This window comes from Chelonoidis abingdonii, chromosome 3 (assembly GCF_003597395.2).
Source record: "Chelonoidis abingdonii isolate Lonesome George chromosome 3, CheloAbing_2.0, whole genome shotgun sequence".
NCBI classification, from domain to species: Eukaryota; Metazoa; Chordata; order Testudines; family Testudinidae; genus Chelonoidis; species Chelonoidis abingdonii.
In genome coordinates, this window is record NC_133771.1 from 125,225,466 (window position 1) to 125,238,290 (window position 12,825).

The window sequence follows — 12,825 nt, forward strand, 5'->3', positions numbered from 1 at the left end:
AGAAAGGTATAACAAGATCCAGTGGCTGGAAGTTGAAGCTAGACAAATTCAGACTGGAAAGAAAGAGTAGATTATTGACAGGGAGAATAATTAACCATTGGATCATGTTATACTTTTCTCTGGTAGATTGAAGAGCCATTATTAAATATTTGTTCCCCATGTAGATACATTAAAATCAAGATTAGTTGCTTTTCTAAAATATATGCTCTAGGAATTATTTTGGGGAAGTTAAATGGCCTGTGGGGATCAGACTAAATGATCACTAGTGAGCTGCAGGATGGGAAGAACATTGTGCTTTCTAGGTAAGCTCCAGGCCTCAGTTAGATCATTATTGGACTTCATGAATATTCTGCCTTTTCTCCCTTCCATGATAGGGAGATGCTGCATGGGAGATACATGTATGTATTTTCTGACTGTCTGCCAACTCCCATTAGTTTGGCTATAGTGGGAATGACTGACTATGAGCTCTGGATCGAGAGATTTTGGGTTGAATGGTTCTCATCTCAGTGTATGTGGACAGAAAACTAGCCAATAGACCAAGATAAATTTTGGCTGGAACATTCCTCTAGCTGAGTTTGAAAAAACGTTTATATAGCCCTTGTAGAAGTGTGTGCATATCTATTACCAATTCTTTATATTAAGATGGGGCTGGTAGCACCACCTGTTACTAAGGTTGCCCAATATTTCCCATTATAAGACACTGTTTTCAGTTGCTTCTAACTTTGCCTAACTTTAACCATTTGGGATGAAGTTTTCCATGCTGTGTGGCTGGTCTCAGGCTGAACTTTTCCAGAAAACGTCAGCCAAAACAGTTCAGTTATTTCTGAAACCGAGACTAGGAAAAATACAATTTTTGTCCATGTTAAAAAATTATGGTGACTTGAACTTTGGCAGGGAGTGACTTGTATATGGGGGGATGTGCCTTTAAGTGTTCCTATGAAAATCTGCCCAAATGTAGCTGTTGCGAGCCTTTGAAAAATTGCAGTTTACACATGATCAGTGCAGACTAGCAGCTAAAATCTCAGGCTTCTGCCCTCACTGAGCATGCCCAATCTCTCACAGCTTCTGCTGTGACTGAACCACATGTGCCATCTCCACAGAGTGACTCAGAATATTGCAGCCCAGGAATGGCTGCCCCAGGCTGGAGTGGGTCTGGGCACTGGAACAGAGATCAAGGAACCTCTGCAACTATTAGGGCTATAGTCTTAAGTTTTTAAAAATGAAAGCGGAGGTTCTACATATCCACTTGTGTTCAGGAGCTGGGGCTTCAAGTAAAACACCAAGTTTCCCAGGACTTGTGGTAAAACCATAAGATCTGACAACTCTGGAGAGCTTTGCTGGAGGCAAGTTCTCTGGAAAGCGGCTGCCTCAGCAGTCTGCCATCTCCCTGCCTGCACTGACATTCTGACAAACGTTGCCAGCCTTTCCCACAGCAGCAGCCCCTTGCAGCTCTCCCACCCAGAACTAATGCTGCTTTGTGCCAACATAACCTGGTTCCTTGGTAGAGATATTCTGAGGACCAGACTCAGCTCTTAATTTCTGAAAGCTGCAATAGTAGTAGAAATAGAATCATAGATTATTAAGGTTGGAAGGGACCTCAGGAGATCATCTAGTCCAACCCCCTGCTCAAAGCAGGACCAATCCTCAGATGGGCCCCCTCAAGGATTGAACTCACAACCCTGGGTTTAGCAGGCCAATGCTCAAACCTGCTGATCAATAATTAGCAATTAGTTGCTATCCTATTACTTGGGTATGTCACATTATGCAGATAGTGTGTGAACGTTTGTAAAAAGAAAGAGACCACGAATAACATATCATAAGAATTAGACATGCAGAAGAAAGTGCTTTATTGTAGTGAAATTACACGGGAGGAAATACCAAAAAGTCTCCTCAGTCCTGGTTCAAGGCACTGAACCATAAACTGGAGATAAGTGCTGTTAACATGTGAGTTACTACATGTGAAAACACATTACACTTCCAGTCATTTTTATTCCTGTAAGGTTAAAAGACACTGTCAAGTATTTTTTATAACTAAAATGTCCCTCATTGTAGGTTTTAAAGAGCTGTTGGAAGCTCAAGTGTGGAGTGTTTTACTTGCAGGATTTTTCTTGTTCATGTGCTCTGTAAAACGGGGATAACAATACTTCCTTTCTCCCACCTCTGTGCACCCTGACTATAGACTATATACTCTTCAGGGCAAGGCCAGTCTCTTACAGTGTATATGTACATACCTAATAAAATAGGTCCCTGATTTTGATTGGAGATCAAGACTGACTACATCATAATGCCGATTAGTTGTTGTAAGGTTGCACTCCTAACCACCAAGGAGGGAGAGGGATTGTTTAGGAGGGCAACAATGAGTATAACTGGACGTGATGAGATAAAAATCAAGAGAAAGGAAACTTAGCTTGAATAGTAGGAGCAACTTCGTAAGAGTAAGGGTTATTAGAGAGTGAAGTAGTATCCCAAGGTAAGTGGTGGAAACATTGCTTGAGTCATTTAAAACCAGACAGAGCTCTAGAAAAGTATGTTGTGAGGCGCAATCCTGCGTTAGGAGAGGATGGGACTGGACCAGATGATGCAACAGTTATTTTCCATCTTTAATGTCTCAAATTCTGGGACTGAGGGATTGCTGACCCATTTTTTTAAATTAAAAAAAATCAGCAATTCATTATGTTAGAGGGGAAAAACATATAGCAAATTACACAAAGCCTTCATACATATATAAAAGAAAAGGCAGGTGGGCTAAATTTTGGCCCTTCCAGCCCTGAAAGTGACCTCTGAAGGATAGAAGCACAACACTCTATCACACAGCTCTCACATTTCTATTATTTTCTTTCAGTGTAATATATTATGTGCAGTATATACACTTTTTTACATTATAATGCACCACACACACCCAATGCTGAAAAAACATGATACATTAGGCTGACACCCAGTTTCAGAAAAGCTTTATGCAAAAGAAGTGTTCACGCCAAGCTAGCTTAATCTTGGTCCTTTTAAAGTAAAATGTTGTGGATGATGTTTTGCAAGACAACTATTTGTACATTGTGTTGAGAATGGACGGTTTATTTAAACATAGGATTCCTTAGCATATTTGATCTGGTCAACCTCAAAGAGTGGCTGACTGCATCGTCGTATCAGATACTCTTGTTTGTTCTTTTGGTAGGACTCAGACATAGTCCTGAGACGATAAACTCGAGGGGTTACAGGTAAACTTGCACGGGAATTTATTCCAATGTCAATGGTTTCAGTTTGTATCTGAGAATCATTTACCACAAAAAGTCTGTCAGAGGGTAGCTCCTTCTGATCTGTATCTGTTGTAACCTCTCTATTGTTGAGACATGGATGAAGAGGCAAAGAGTCTTGATTTGACACAGTTGCTCTCATATTCTGAACTGTTAAGGTACTGTATGAAGGGACCTTAGCAGCCAGGCAGTTTTTAGTAGCCTCTTCATACGATGGTGGTTTGCCAGGATTTTTCTGGTCCACTTCTCTAAACACCTCATCAGCTGACCTGAAACGAGATCTTGGTTGATATACCATAGATAATGGTTTGCCATTGTTGGTACAGTGTTCCTGGACTATTCTGCCTGAAAACTGATTTTCTTTCTTTGAATCCTTCTTGAAGCTTTGTCTCTGAAAGCCCGTAGCTTTTCCAGGCTCCCAGCTTTGGGTTTTTGTTAGCACTTTCTTGCGGGTTGCAAAAGAAAATGACATGGAGTGCTTTTTGATCTCTCTGATGGGTGTATCACTTTCATCGGCAGTCTTGGTGGAAAAGGACTGGGGTCTGGTTACGAAGTTTCTCTTGGGACTGGAAGGAGAAACTAATGGTGAGCTGGTAAAGACAGAGCAGTCAGAATTGGATAAGGAGCTATCCAAGGAACAGTTGGAGGATGTTTTGGGTAATGAGCCACTTGATAATTCTGATGGCAAGTTGGTTTTCACACTTAGGTTTAGTGGCTTTTTAGTCCTATAGTGACCTCCAGGAAACAATTCCCCTGGCAGGTGCTTTTCCAGTTCTTGATCTTGCAACCTCAGCTGTTCCTGCTGGATGGTGAAGTTATCCTCACTTTTGGTTAGCTTCTGGCTCCTTATCTTGCCTTCAAGGCAGTCCTGCAAGGACATGTCTGGCTCAGAGAATCTCCTATCCAGTGTGCTTATGGAGTTTTTAAAAACGGTTAGTGAAGAGGCAGAGGGGGGCAGGTCCTGTGTTTTTTGGCATTGTGGGTCTCTACTGCTCAGGCTACTGGTTTTCCCTTTGGCCTTCTGGAGCTGCTTGATTTGAGAAATGCTGGAGCTACATTCAGCCTCAGGATCAGTGCTTTCGTAGGCAGAGTCATTTTGCTGAGTGGGAGATAACAGTTCTGTGGGAGAGGAAGAAATTGTCAGTACATTACATGCCAAGCAAAAACTATTTGAAAATAACCATTACTGATGTGCTGATCTCCATTTATTCATAGTTGTGGTGTCAGATCCTCAGCTGATGTAAACTGACTTCACTGGAACTACAGCAACTTATACCAGTTGAGAATCTGACCCATGTAGTTCAGTCGAACACCTCAAGAGTTCTTATCTGACAAATTCACTAAATTCAGGTAAATACCCAACTAACTGTAGCATAATATTTTTTAGAGGGCTAAAGGGGAGAACAGAAGGTAAACAATTTTACGAATGGGGATAGAAGAAAACAAGTAGAAAAAAACCCCAGCTATGAACAATCGCTATATTCTATAGCTTCCTAATGGGGCACATTTGTTTCAATTTTCATTGTTCCTAAAAAGAACAATCTTCTTAATCCATTTATATAAAAAAGGGTGGTGGGTCTCCTTAAAATCCATGGGGTCAGACTTCAATGGGAGCTGAGGACACTCAGCACCTTGCAACATAGAGTCCTATCAAAGGCTATGAATATTATGAGTTTATAAACTGTATGAGGATCTGATGCTCGGCATTGGGAATGAGTCTAGCCTTGTGGATATTTGTCATTTTATGTGATTTCTTTAGCATGTAGAGCATGCTCCAATAAAATAACATTGTCAGTTTGTGTCTGGCACCCAGAAAACCTCTGTACTTTCAGTAAAATTTTAATATAAACGTGCTTCGATAACTTGATAGACAAGATACCATGCATAAATATATACAGGGATGTTATTTATCCAAATCTGGAATGGGTCCAGTACACCCAATATGTAAAATACATCAACACATTATAGTACCTGTGGAGCTGTCTGTGTGTTCCAGTGAATCATCAGCTGATGAACTGAAGAGCAGAGATATATTTTCCCCAAATACTTCAAAGTAGTTATCAATGAGGAATTCCACTAATGTCTTAACCTGTGAAAATAAAATAAGTATTTGTGTGTGTGTTAAACTAAGCATTTGAACTGGCAGTTTCATAACTGGCACTGGTTTTGTTTTTATTTTGCAATATAAGATCTAGGTTAACTAATTTATTTTAACCAAAGGGGTACAAAGAACATGTATAGTATATACTAACTTATCATAATACGGTACAATACTTTTGTATATAATACTGCAGCAGCTGGGTAGCTGCTACAACATTAGGTTAAGCTACTCCTTTATAAAGAGTTCCACATATCAGACAGCAAGGTATCTTTGAACAGAACTATGCTGAACGATGAAGGGCTTGCAGGAATGGATGGATCCTGTGAAAATGTTAGTCTCATCCTACGTAATGGGCCACCTTGGAACAGGGGTCCTGGACCTATGGATATGTGGATCTGCTCAGATTTATCCAAAAAGACTTAACTCTCAGTTGAAGACTGCAACTCAAATAGTGTATGTGTGTGTGTATATATCTAGATATATATACATACACACACACACACACACACACACACACACACACACACACACACACACACACACACACACACACACACAATATATTTTATTGATATATATGTGTTCAGTACATTTGTATTCAGGAGCTGGAAATATGAGTAGCGCGTACTCTAGGCTAACTCATTGTTTGTACAATGTAGATGATGAGTCAAGGAGACTTGATGACCTGTTTCTGAATAGATGAGTGAAGGGTTGACCCAGAGATGGTTGGTAGTGGTGCCTCACTTAGCTTCTGAAGGCAAATAGTAATGGTAAGGGTCAGTTTAGGGAAGCGGCAGAGGGAGGAAGCCAAACTAACCTTGTCATTCATCTGTTTCTGGACTTCGAGTGGTAAGGTTTCAGCTTGCTTTGGAGTCAGCAGGTTTGGCCCAATGCAGATAGCAAGATTGCTGGAATCCATCCGGTTGACCTCAGAGGTTTTGCTGAGATGATGAAGCACAAAGACCAAATGCCTGAGCAAGAGGAGATTTGGTCTTGGTAATTTGTCTGCAACCCTAAGAAACATGAAAAAATGCAAAATTAAGTAGGTGACAATGACCTCTTCTTTATGGGAACAAGTTTCAGTTTAGCTCCCATAGATGACATTTCCTTTAAAAAGAGGAAAATGATTTTCTTAACTGTTTTACAAAACTACCATTCAAAAATCCCCAACAGCAGCTGACTGTGTGTCTAACCATAACGTCTTGACTAACAAGCAAGCGTTAGAATACTTTTAAAATAAATTAACAAACAATGTTAATAAATGATATGCAATCTAGAAATATCACTGGAGAGGTTCAATAATATTGATCCTTAACATGTCTTAAGTCATGTTATGTAACTTTACAGTGATTTCATATAATTCAGCTGTTATAAATTATATTTTTCTGTTTTTCTCCCCCCCCAAGAATGAAAAATTTTCTTTTGTTTTCCCAGGATCAGGTTCAAACCAATGGAAGCTTTTCCATTGACTTCGATGGGCTTTGGATGAGGCCCCAGTTGACTGTCCACTGTTGATGTACAGCATTAATCACCAAAACATTGCAAGTCTGTTTGTTCATTATTCTGGAGGTCTTATGTTTTTTCAATCAATCTCACATACATTAGGATAGTATTGTTACTAAAGAAATGCTGTTCTGCACCATTTTCACTCCAAAATTAACCACTGGAGAAGTTGCACCAACTTTCTACAAATGACATGAGTGGAAATGTTTCCAGGCAGGTCACTGGATTTGGATTCTCCATATCAATGGGACTGATTGCAAAACTTACTCTTTCAATCCTTCAATTCTGTCAGGATTGCTCTGCTTCTCCATCACTGTCATCCACTCATCATAAAGTTCAGATGAGAGTAGCTTATCTGGGATATTTCGTAGGAAATCCTGCAATGAAGAGACCTTTGGTTTAGCATTTGGATAATACCATTTACCATGGAATGAACATAAAGATGTTTCTTGCCTTTTGATTATTACCATGACTTTGACTCGACACAATGCTCATCAATTTTAGCTATGTGGTACATATATACACACACACACACACACACACACACACACACACAACCATTTATGTATGTTGTATGAATATATACACACAGCCATTTATATATGTTGTATGAATATATACAAAACAGCATGAAGTGCTTCATGAAGAAAGATAAAATATAGCTACCCCCATTTTACAGAGGGGAAAACTGAGGTTTTGAGGTGACTTGTCCAAGGTCACATAGGAATTGGAAGTCAGTGGGAGAAAAATAAAATAAGAAATGAAAAAGGTTATCAATTTTTTCTGAAGCTGAAAAAGTTTAGTCTAGCTTCACTTTGGTTTTAATTTTGGTTCCAGGTTAGGATCTGTTCTAGTTACTAGTTTGCCCATTCCTGTTAGAAATTTACTCTCATAGCTAGGGATCAGGTGCATTTACCTTAAAGACCACTGCTAACAGATGCACGGGTTTGCTTTCCAAGTCAACCTTTCCTCCTGAGTTCAGTTCTTCCTTCAACTCCCTGCGTGCTTTTTCATTGGCAGCTTTTCTGAATATTCCTTCAGTGAAAGGTCCTTTAAAGTACAGTGTAGTAAGGATATCCTATAGGAAACACACATACAGGAATGGAAGAATGGTAAGGAAGGCCATATAGAACATAACTGTGTTATTAAAGATATAAGCATGTTTAACTGGGAGCCGCACTGTTCTTAAAGTGGGATACCATCTAGTGTCGGTTTGCAACAAATTGCACTTTAAGGGCTTGACTTTTCTCTCACTTTAACTTTACATCAGCTTCAGTGGAATTACTGCTGATTTCCAGCAGGAGATGAATTGGGCACTCATGTTTTCGTCTCCACTCCCATATTGAAAGTCTAGTGAAGCTCACTTTGGAAAAAAAAAATCCATTGCTTGAACGTGGGCCAAGTCCAGTTCTGAGCTTATCATACCCTTGACAAGGGGCCTTGACACATGCTTCCTTTGCTGAGGAGGCATTTGTGTGGGTCAGAAGTTGTTTGCTCAAAAGCTGAGTGCTTTTGTCAGGGAACTCTGTCATTCATAATGTCTTTGTGCTTCTGAAATATTTTAAAGGTGAAGTGATCACACATGCCAATGACATGATCAAGAAGGTAACTCACTTTTCCTGACTCCCAGATTGGTGCCCTCGCCAGTGGACCACACTTCTAACACAAGCTACAGGGGCTGAACCCAACCCCTCACATCTGAGTACCCTCAAACTTTGGATTTGCATCTGAACTCTGCTACTAACCCCTTTTTCTATAGTGAATCAAGCCAAGCCTCTCCACCACCCTGAACTTCACAGCTTTTTAGCTGCTGCTTTTCTACTGACTTATGATGGTCTAACCCATGCAGTTTTTAGTATAGTCCGTTAGTCTGTAATCCTCACGTGTGTAATTGAAGACAATGGGAGTTGAGGGACTGGGTTTTTCTAGGACAGAGGAAAATCCCCGTCTTGCTTAGTAGCACTATTATTTGCACATGAATATTAATACCAAGCTCTTATACAGAGATTTTCAGTGGTAGGTCTCAAAACACTTTACAAATTGAGGTATCATTAGGCTCATTTAACGGATGGGGAAACTGAGGCAGAGTGAAGTGACATGCCTAAGGTCATCAGCAGACCCAGAACCGAGGTCTCTTGAATACTAGTCTAGTGCCCTACCTACTAGGAAATATTGCCCCTCATTAGACATAAGAAGTACCAAATGGCTATTGCTTACCTGGATGGGTTTGGGGAGTGTGTCATCTTCACCACAGACAATTGACAGAGGCTGATCAAACAGAGAACTCTTCAGATCAGATTCTAAATGTCCCGAGGACTCTGATATGGTAGAGTTCCATCGCAGCGCGAAGGGCCATGATATCACCTTCTTTCTTTTCTTATTACCATCTATTACAAGCAAAAGCAAAACAAAAATGAAAGGAAAGTCAGTGTGAGAAAACTACAGTGGATATGATCTGGTATGCTCTGTGACAGAGGAAATAATATCCACCACACACATTAAAACAAGGATGCCAAGTTAAACAGAGCAAAGCTAAATTGAAAGACAGCTAAGCTGTTACTAAGGAAACAAGTCCTTAAACTGTAACACTCTGACCATCTCTATAAAGACAGCACCTTTCCTGTTTCTATGTCGTACTCATTGTTTTGTCTTAGCATTAGACTTACAGCAGGAACGTGCACAGCCCAAGAGCTGCTTTTGTGGTTGATTCAACAGTAGCGGATCCCCAGTTTGTAGTGTTATGAATTTTCTTTCACTACATTATTTGACCCTGCTCAACGTCCCTATTAGTGGATTCATGGAAGTGGGGGCTCTTTCTTTCTTTCCAACACCTTGCAAAGCATTGATTAGATGCACATCCTTTCATAGCTTGCACCTTGTGGATACTAGTGCTCCAGGCCTCTCATAGATCACTCACTGGCCCTTTTTTCTTTAGTAGATATGGACTTTTTTCTGTTTGGGGGTTGTTGCTGGCCCGCTGGATGCAAGCTATGGATATATGCCAGGGATCTCAACTCTTGTGGCAACTAGTCTGGGTAGTAGGTAGGTCCAAATGTGCACGAATTCTGTGTCTGTCTCCATTTCAGTGCTCTCTTTTTATGCTTCAGAAACTCAAATACAGTGACTCAGTGGGTCAACGTCTGCTTTAAGACTTTAAAGTTTTGTTCTAGGCAGCCACAAGGGGGTGCCTTAGAACACAGCACACATGCCTGGAGGATATCAACAACATTCCTCGCCTTCTGCTGTTTGAGGTTTCTAAATCTCCCATGGTTGGACTTGAACCTGGATCTTAAACATGGAGGCATGTTGGAAACTTGAAGATTACAGTGTACTGAAGCTTATGTTTTCCCCATAAAGCATAAATGGGAGTGTTTTCTAAACAAGTTGCCTTCTTTGCAGAGATTGAATATCCCAACTCCAAAATGAAATGGAAAATTTGCTATGTGTATTAGAGGTTAGCAGGACCTGCACCTGTGGCTCACTAAAGTCCTGATAATTAAGAGTTAAAAATAATAACAATGTCAAATAATGTGATATTAACATACATAATATCAATTAACAATAAACTGTTTTCCTGCTTCCAGTACTATATATATAATATACCAGCTTCAGTTTTGCAGAAATACGAGCTTTCAACGCTTATGTAAGAGGAAAATTTATGTTCAAAACTCACCAATCAGATGGCAAAGCCCATCTTCACTGTCACACGACACCAACAAGTGACATTTCTTGATATCACCCTAAAATAAATGTTAATCAGTTGTAAGCAGAGAAGCCAACCACATCTGTATCTCAAAATCCCGTGATATGTTTCATATACAAAATGGAAAAATATAGCTTCACAGAATTAATTTATTAAGTCTAGCAATTAAACGTAAACTCTGTATTATATAGAACTATCCAGTCCTAATGTTTATGTTGCTTTTGGGAACCTAGGAATTTCCAGAAGGGTCATACCCAAGCCTGACAGTGGCTAGCATCAGATGTTTCAGAGGAAGATGTAAGATCCTTGCAGTAGGCAAATGTGGGATAATCTGCCTTCCACATAGCGGTAGGTCTTATTCTGATCTCTAATAGTTAGAAATCTGCTTAAATCCTGAAACATTCCAAAATATTTTCATTAACTATTATGACTGGATAGTCTTGATATCCTTAAAAATATCCAATCTCTTTTTGAATCTTGCTTAAACTAACTTTAAACATCATCACTGCTGCATATTTGTTCTTTAGATGTAATACCTAAACAAGGCACAAATTAAACACACAGCAAGGTCTGGATCCTCAGCTTGTGTAAATGAGCAAACTCCACTGACTTCAGCAGAATGATGCCGATTTACACCAGCTGAGGATCTGGCCCCAAGTTTGCCAGGGCATCACATATGAACATACAATAGGAATTGGATGGAGTTAGAGATTGTTTACCTCTGACTGGCACTCAATCAAAGTCTCCATATTGCTGGCATTTAGAGGTTTTGGCTAAGAAAGAAAACAAATACAAAACGTGAGAAACTATTCCAACATTGTTTGTAAAAATTAACATTTTGTAAAGTAGATCCTTTGACTCATTAAACACACTTACAGCATTGCAGCTGCTTAACACCTTCATAAGGAATTTAGTTGATGGAACTTTAGTGATTCTGGTTCCCTTGGTTTCTTTTGTTTGCCTGTGCAGAATGAATGGACAAAGAAATGACGATTACTCACGTAACATTTAATCATTCTTTTGTGCCTCTACTGCAAGCCAAAATATCATTTAAAATATATCTTGACATAAGTCAATCTTTCTATCCTTAGCAAATTATAAAACATTATTATGAGAGTTGAAATTGTATCTGTAATGCATTTAGTACAATTACCATAGATATGCCTTCCTTTAAAAAAGAGCTTTTCACTTTCACTACATGCAAGGAGTAGATAATAAATGCTGAAAGCTAGACCATATAACAAAACTAATCTGACACTAAACTCGCTCAATCAGCTATGCACAACAACCACAATGGCAATGGGTGACCACCTCCCCCAGCACACAATTTCTGCAGTCTAAATTTGTAGTATTACACTAACTTTAATATTCACTGGTACCTTCATTTCATTGGCAGAAGAGGGCTTACCAGAGGATGGTATCCAGCCAGAGTTCTTTTACCTCGAGCGAACTATAGAGAAAAGGAGGAACAGCATGACTCTCTCTGCTGATACTAATCCTCTGCAGAGACAGAAGGAGACTAAACAGTTCTGCCCCCACGTGTGCTGCATTATAAACGGAGAATAAGAGAAGGTGGAAATTCATAAACTGAGACAGGAAGAAGCATCATGGGGCAGGACAAGATTCTCTGACCGACACTTCAAAGTTCTAGCTTCCTCTTTCCTTTTAGGGCAGCTGCAGTGCTTTTATTTTTTTAAAACCTTGTAGCTGTTATGCATGGAAAAGACGAGTCATCTGGCAGGTAAAGGTTCCGTGTAACGTCACTGTCATCAGGTAGGATGTGTGAAAAGGATGATGCAATGTAGACAGGTTAAAATTAATTTCTAAAGGGCAATTTGCACTGTTTAACACCCCCATGCGAGTAGAATGCCATAGCTTTCACAATTAAAAAGACACCATCTGTTTAAATGTGACCCTCCATTTAGGTTTGTCAAGCTTTTCATGACACCTTAGACCAACAGACATGTTTCTATGCATTATTTTTTAAAAACTACAATGGAAACTGGTTTTAAACAAGTGCAACAGCAACTTTTGCAGCACTGGGGTAGCTTCTGAAAAATCTAAAAAAATGAAATTGACTAGAGAGTGACAATGAGTTTTTCATTGTCCCAGTTGAGTGCAGTTCAAAAGATAATTACGCTGCACATAAAGTGAAAGGTGAACCTGAATTTTAAAGGCTTTTCCATTTTAATAATCTAAGTTATTAGTAGCAATGGTAAGTAAATCTGTTTATTAAAAGTAAAACCAGTTTGTCTAGCTAATGAAAAGGG

At 39.5% G+C, this 12,825-nt stretch overlaps 2 protein-coding genes across 2 annotated transcripts in view; both read right to left on the minus strand.

Moving 5' to 3' along the window:
• Window positions 1–12,825, minus strand: part of EZR (ezrin) — a 705,905-nt gene that overhangs the window by 138,788 nt on the left and 554,292 nt on the right. The window lies entirely within an intron of this gene.
• Window positions 1,831–12,070, minus strand: TAGAP (T cell activation RhoGTPase activating protein). Its single transcript, XM_032794832.2, has 10 exons — window positions 11,964–12,070; window positions 11,432–11,516; window positions 11,275–11,328; window positions 10,526–10,592; window positions 9,070–9,239; window positions 7,769–7,930; window positions 7,120–7,229; window positions 6,167–6,362; window positions 5,220–5,337; window positions 1,831–4,367 (listed from the first exon to the last, which is right to left on the minus strand). The coding sequence occupies exons 2-10, from the start codon at window positions 11,456–11,458 to the stop codon at window positions 3,073–3,075; spliced, it is 2,199 nt and encodes a 732-aa protein (XP_032650723.1). The 5' UTR covers window positions 11,459–11,516; window positions 11,964–12,070; the 3' UTR covers window positions 1,831–3,072.

Bases quoted from the DNA above. Each gene is read 5' to 3' on its own strand.
- TAGAP (XM_032794832.2), bottom strand. From the start codon at position 11,458: ATGAAGGTGTTAAGCAGCTGCAATGCT. The intron at 6,363-7,119 runs GTAAGTTTTGCA...CATGTTTCTTAG, and splicing joins AGAATTGAAGGATTGAAAGA to GGTTGCAGACAAATTACCAA. The intron at 4,368-5,219 runs GTACTATAATGT...CCTCTCCCACAG, and splicing joins ACACACAGACAGCTCCACAG to AACTGTTATCTCCCACTCAG.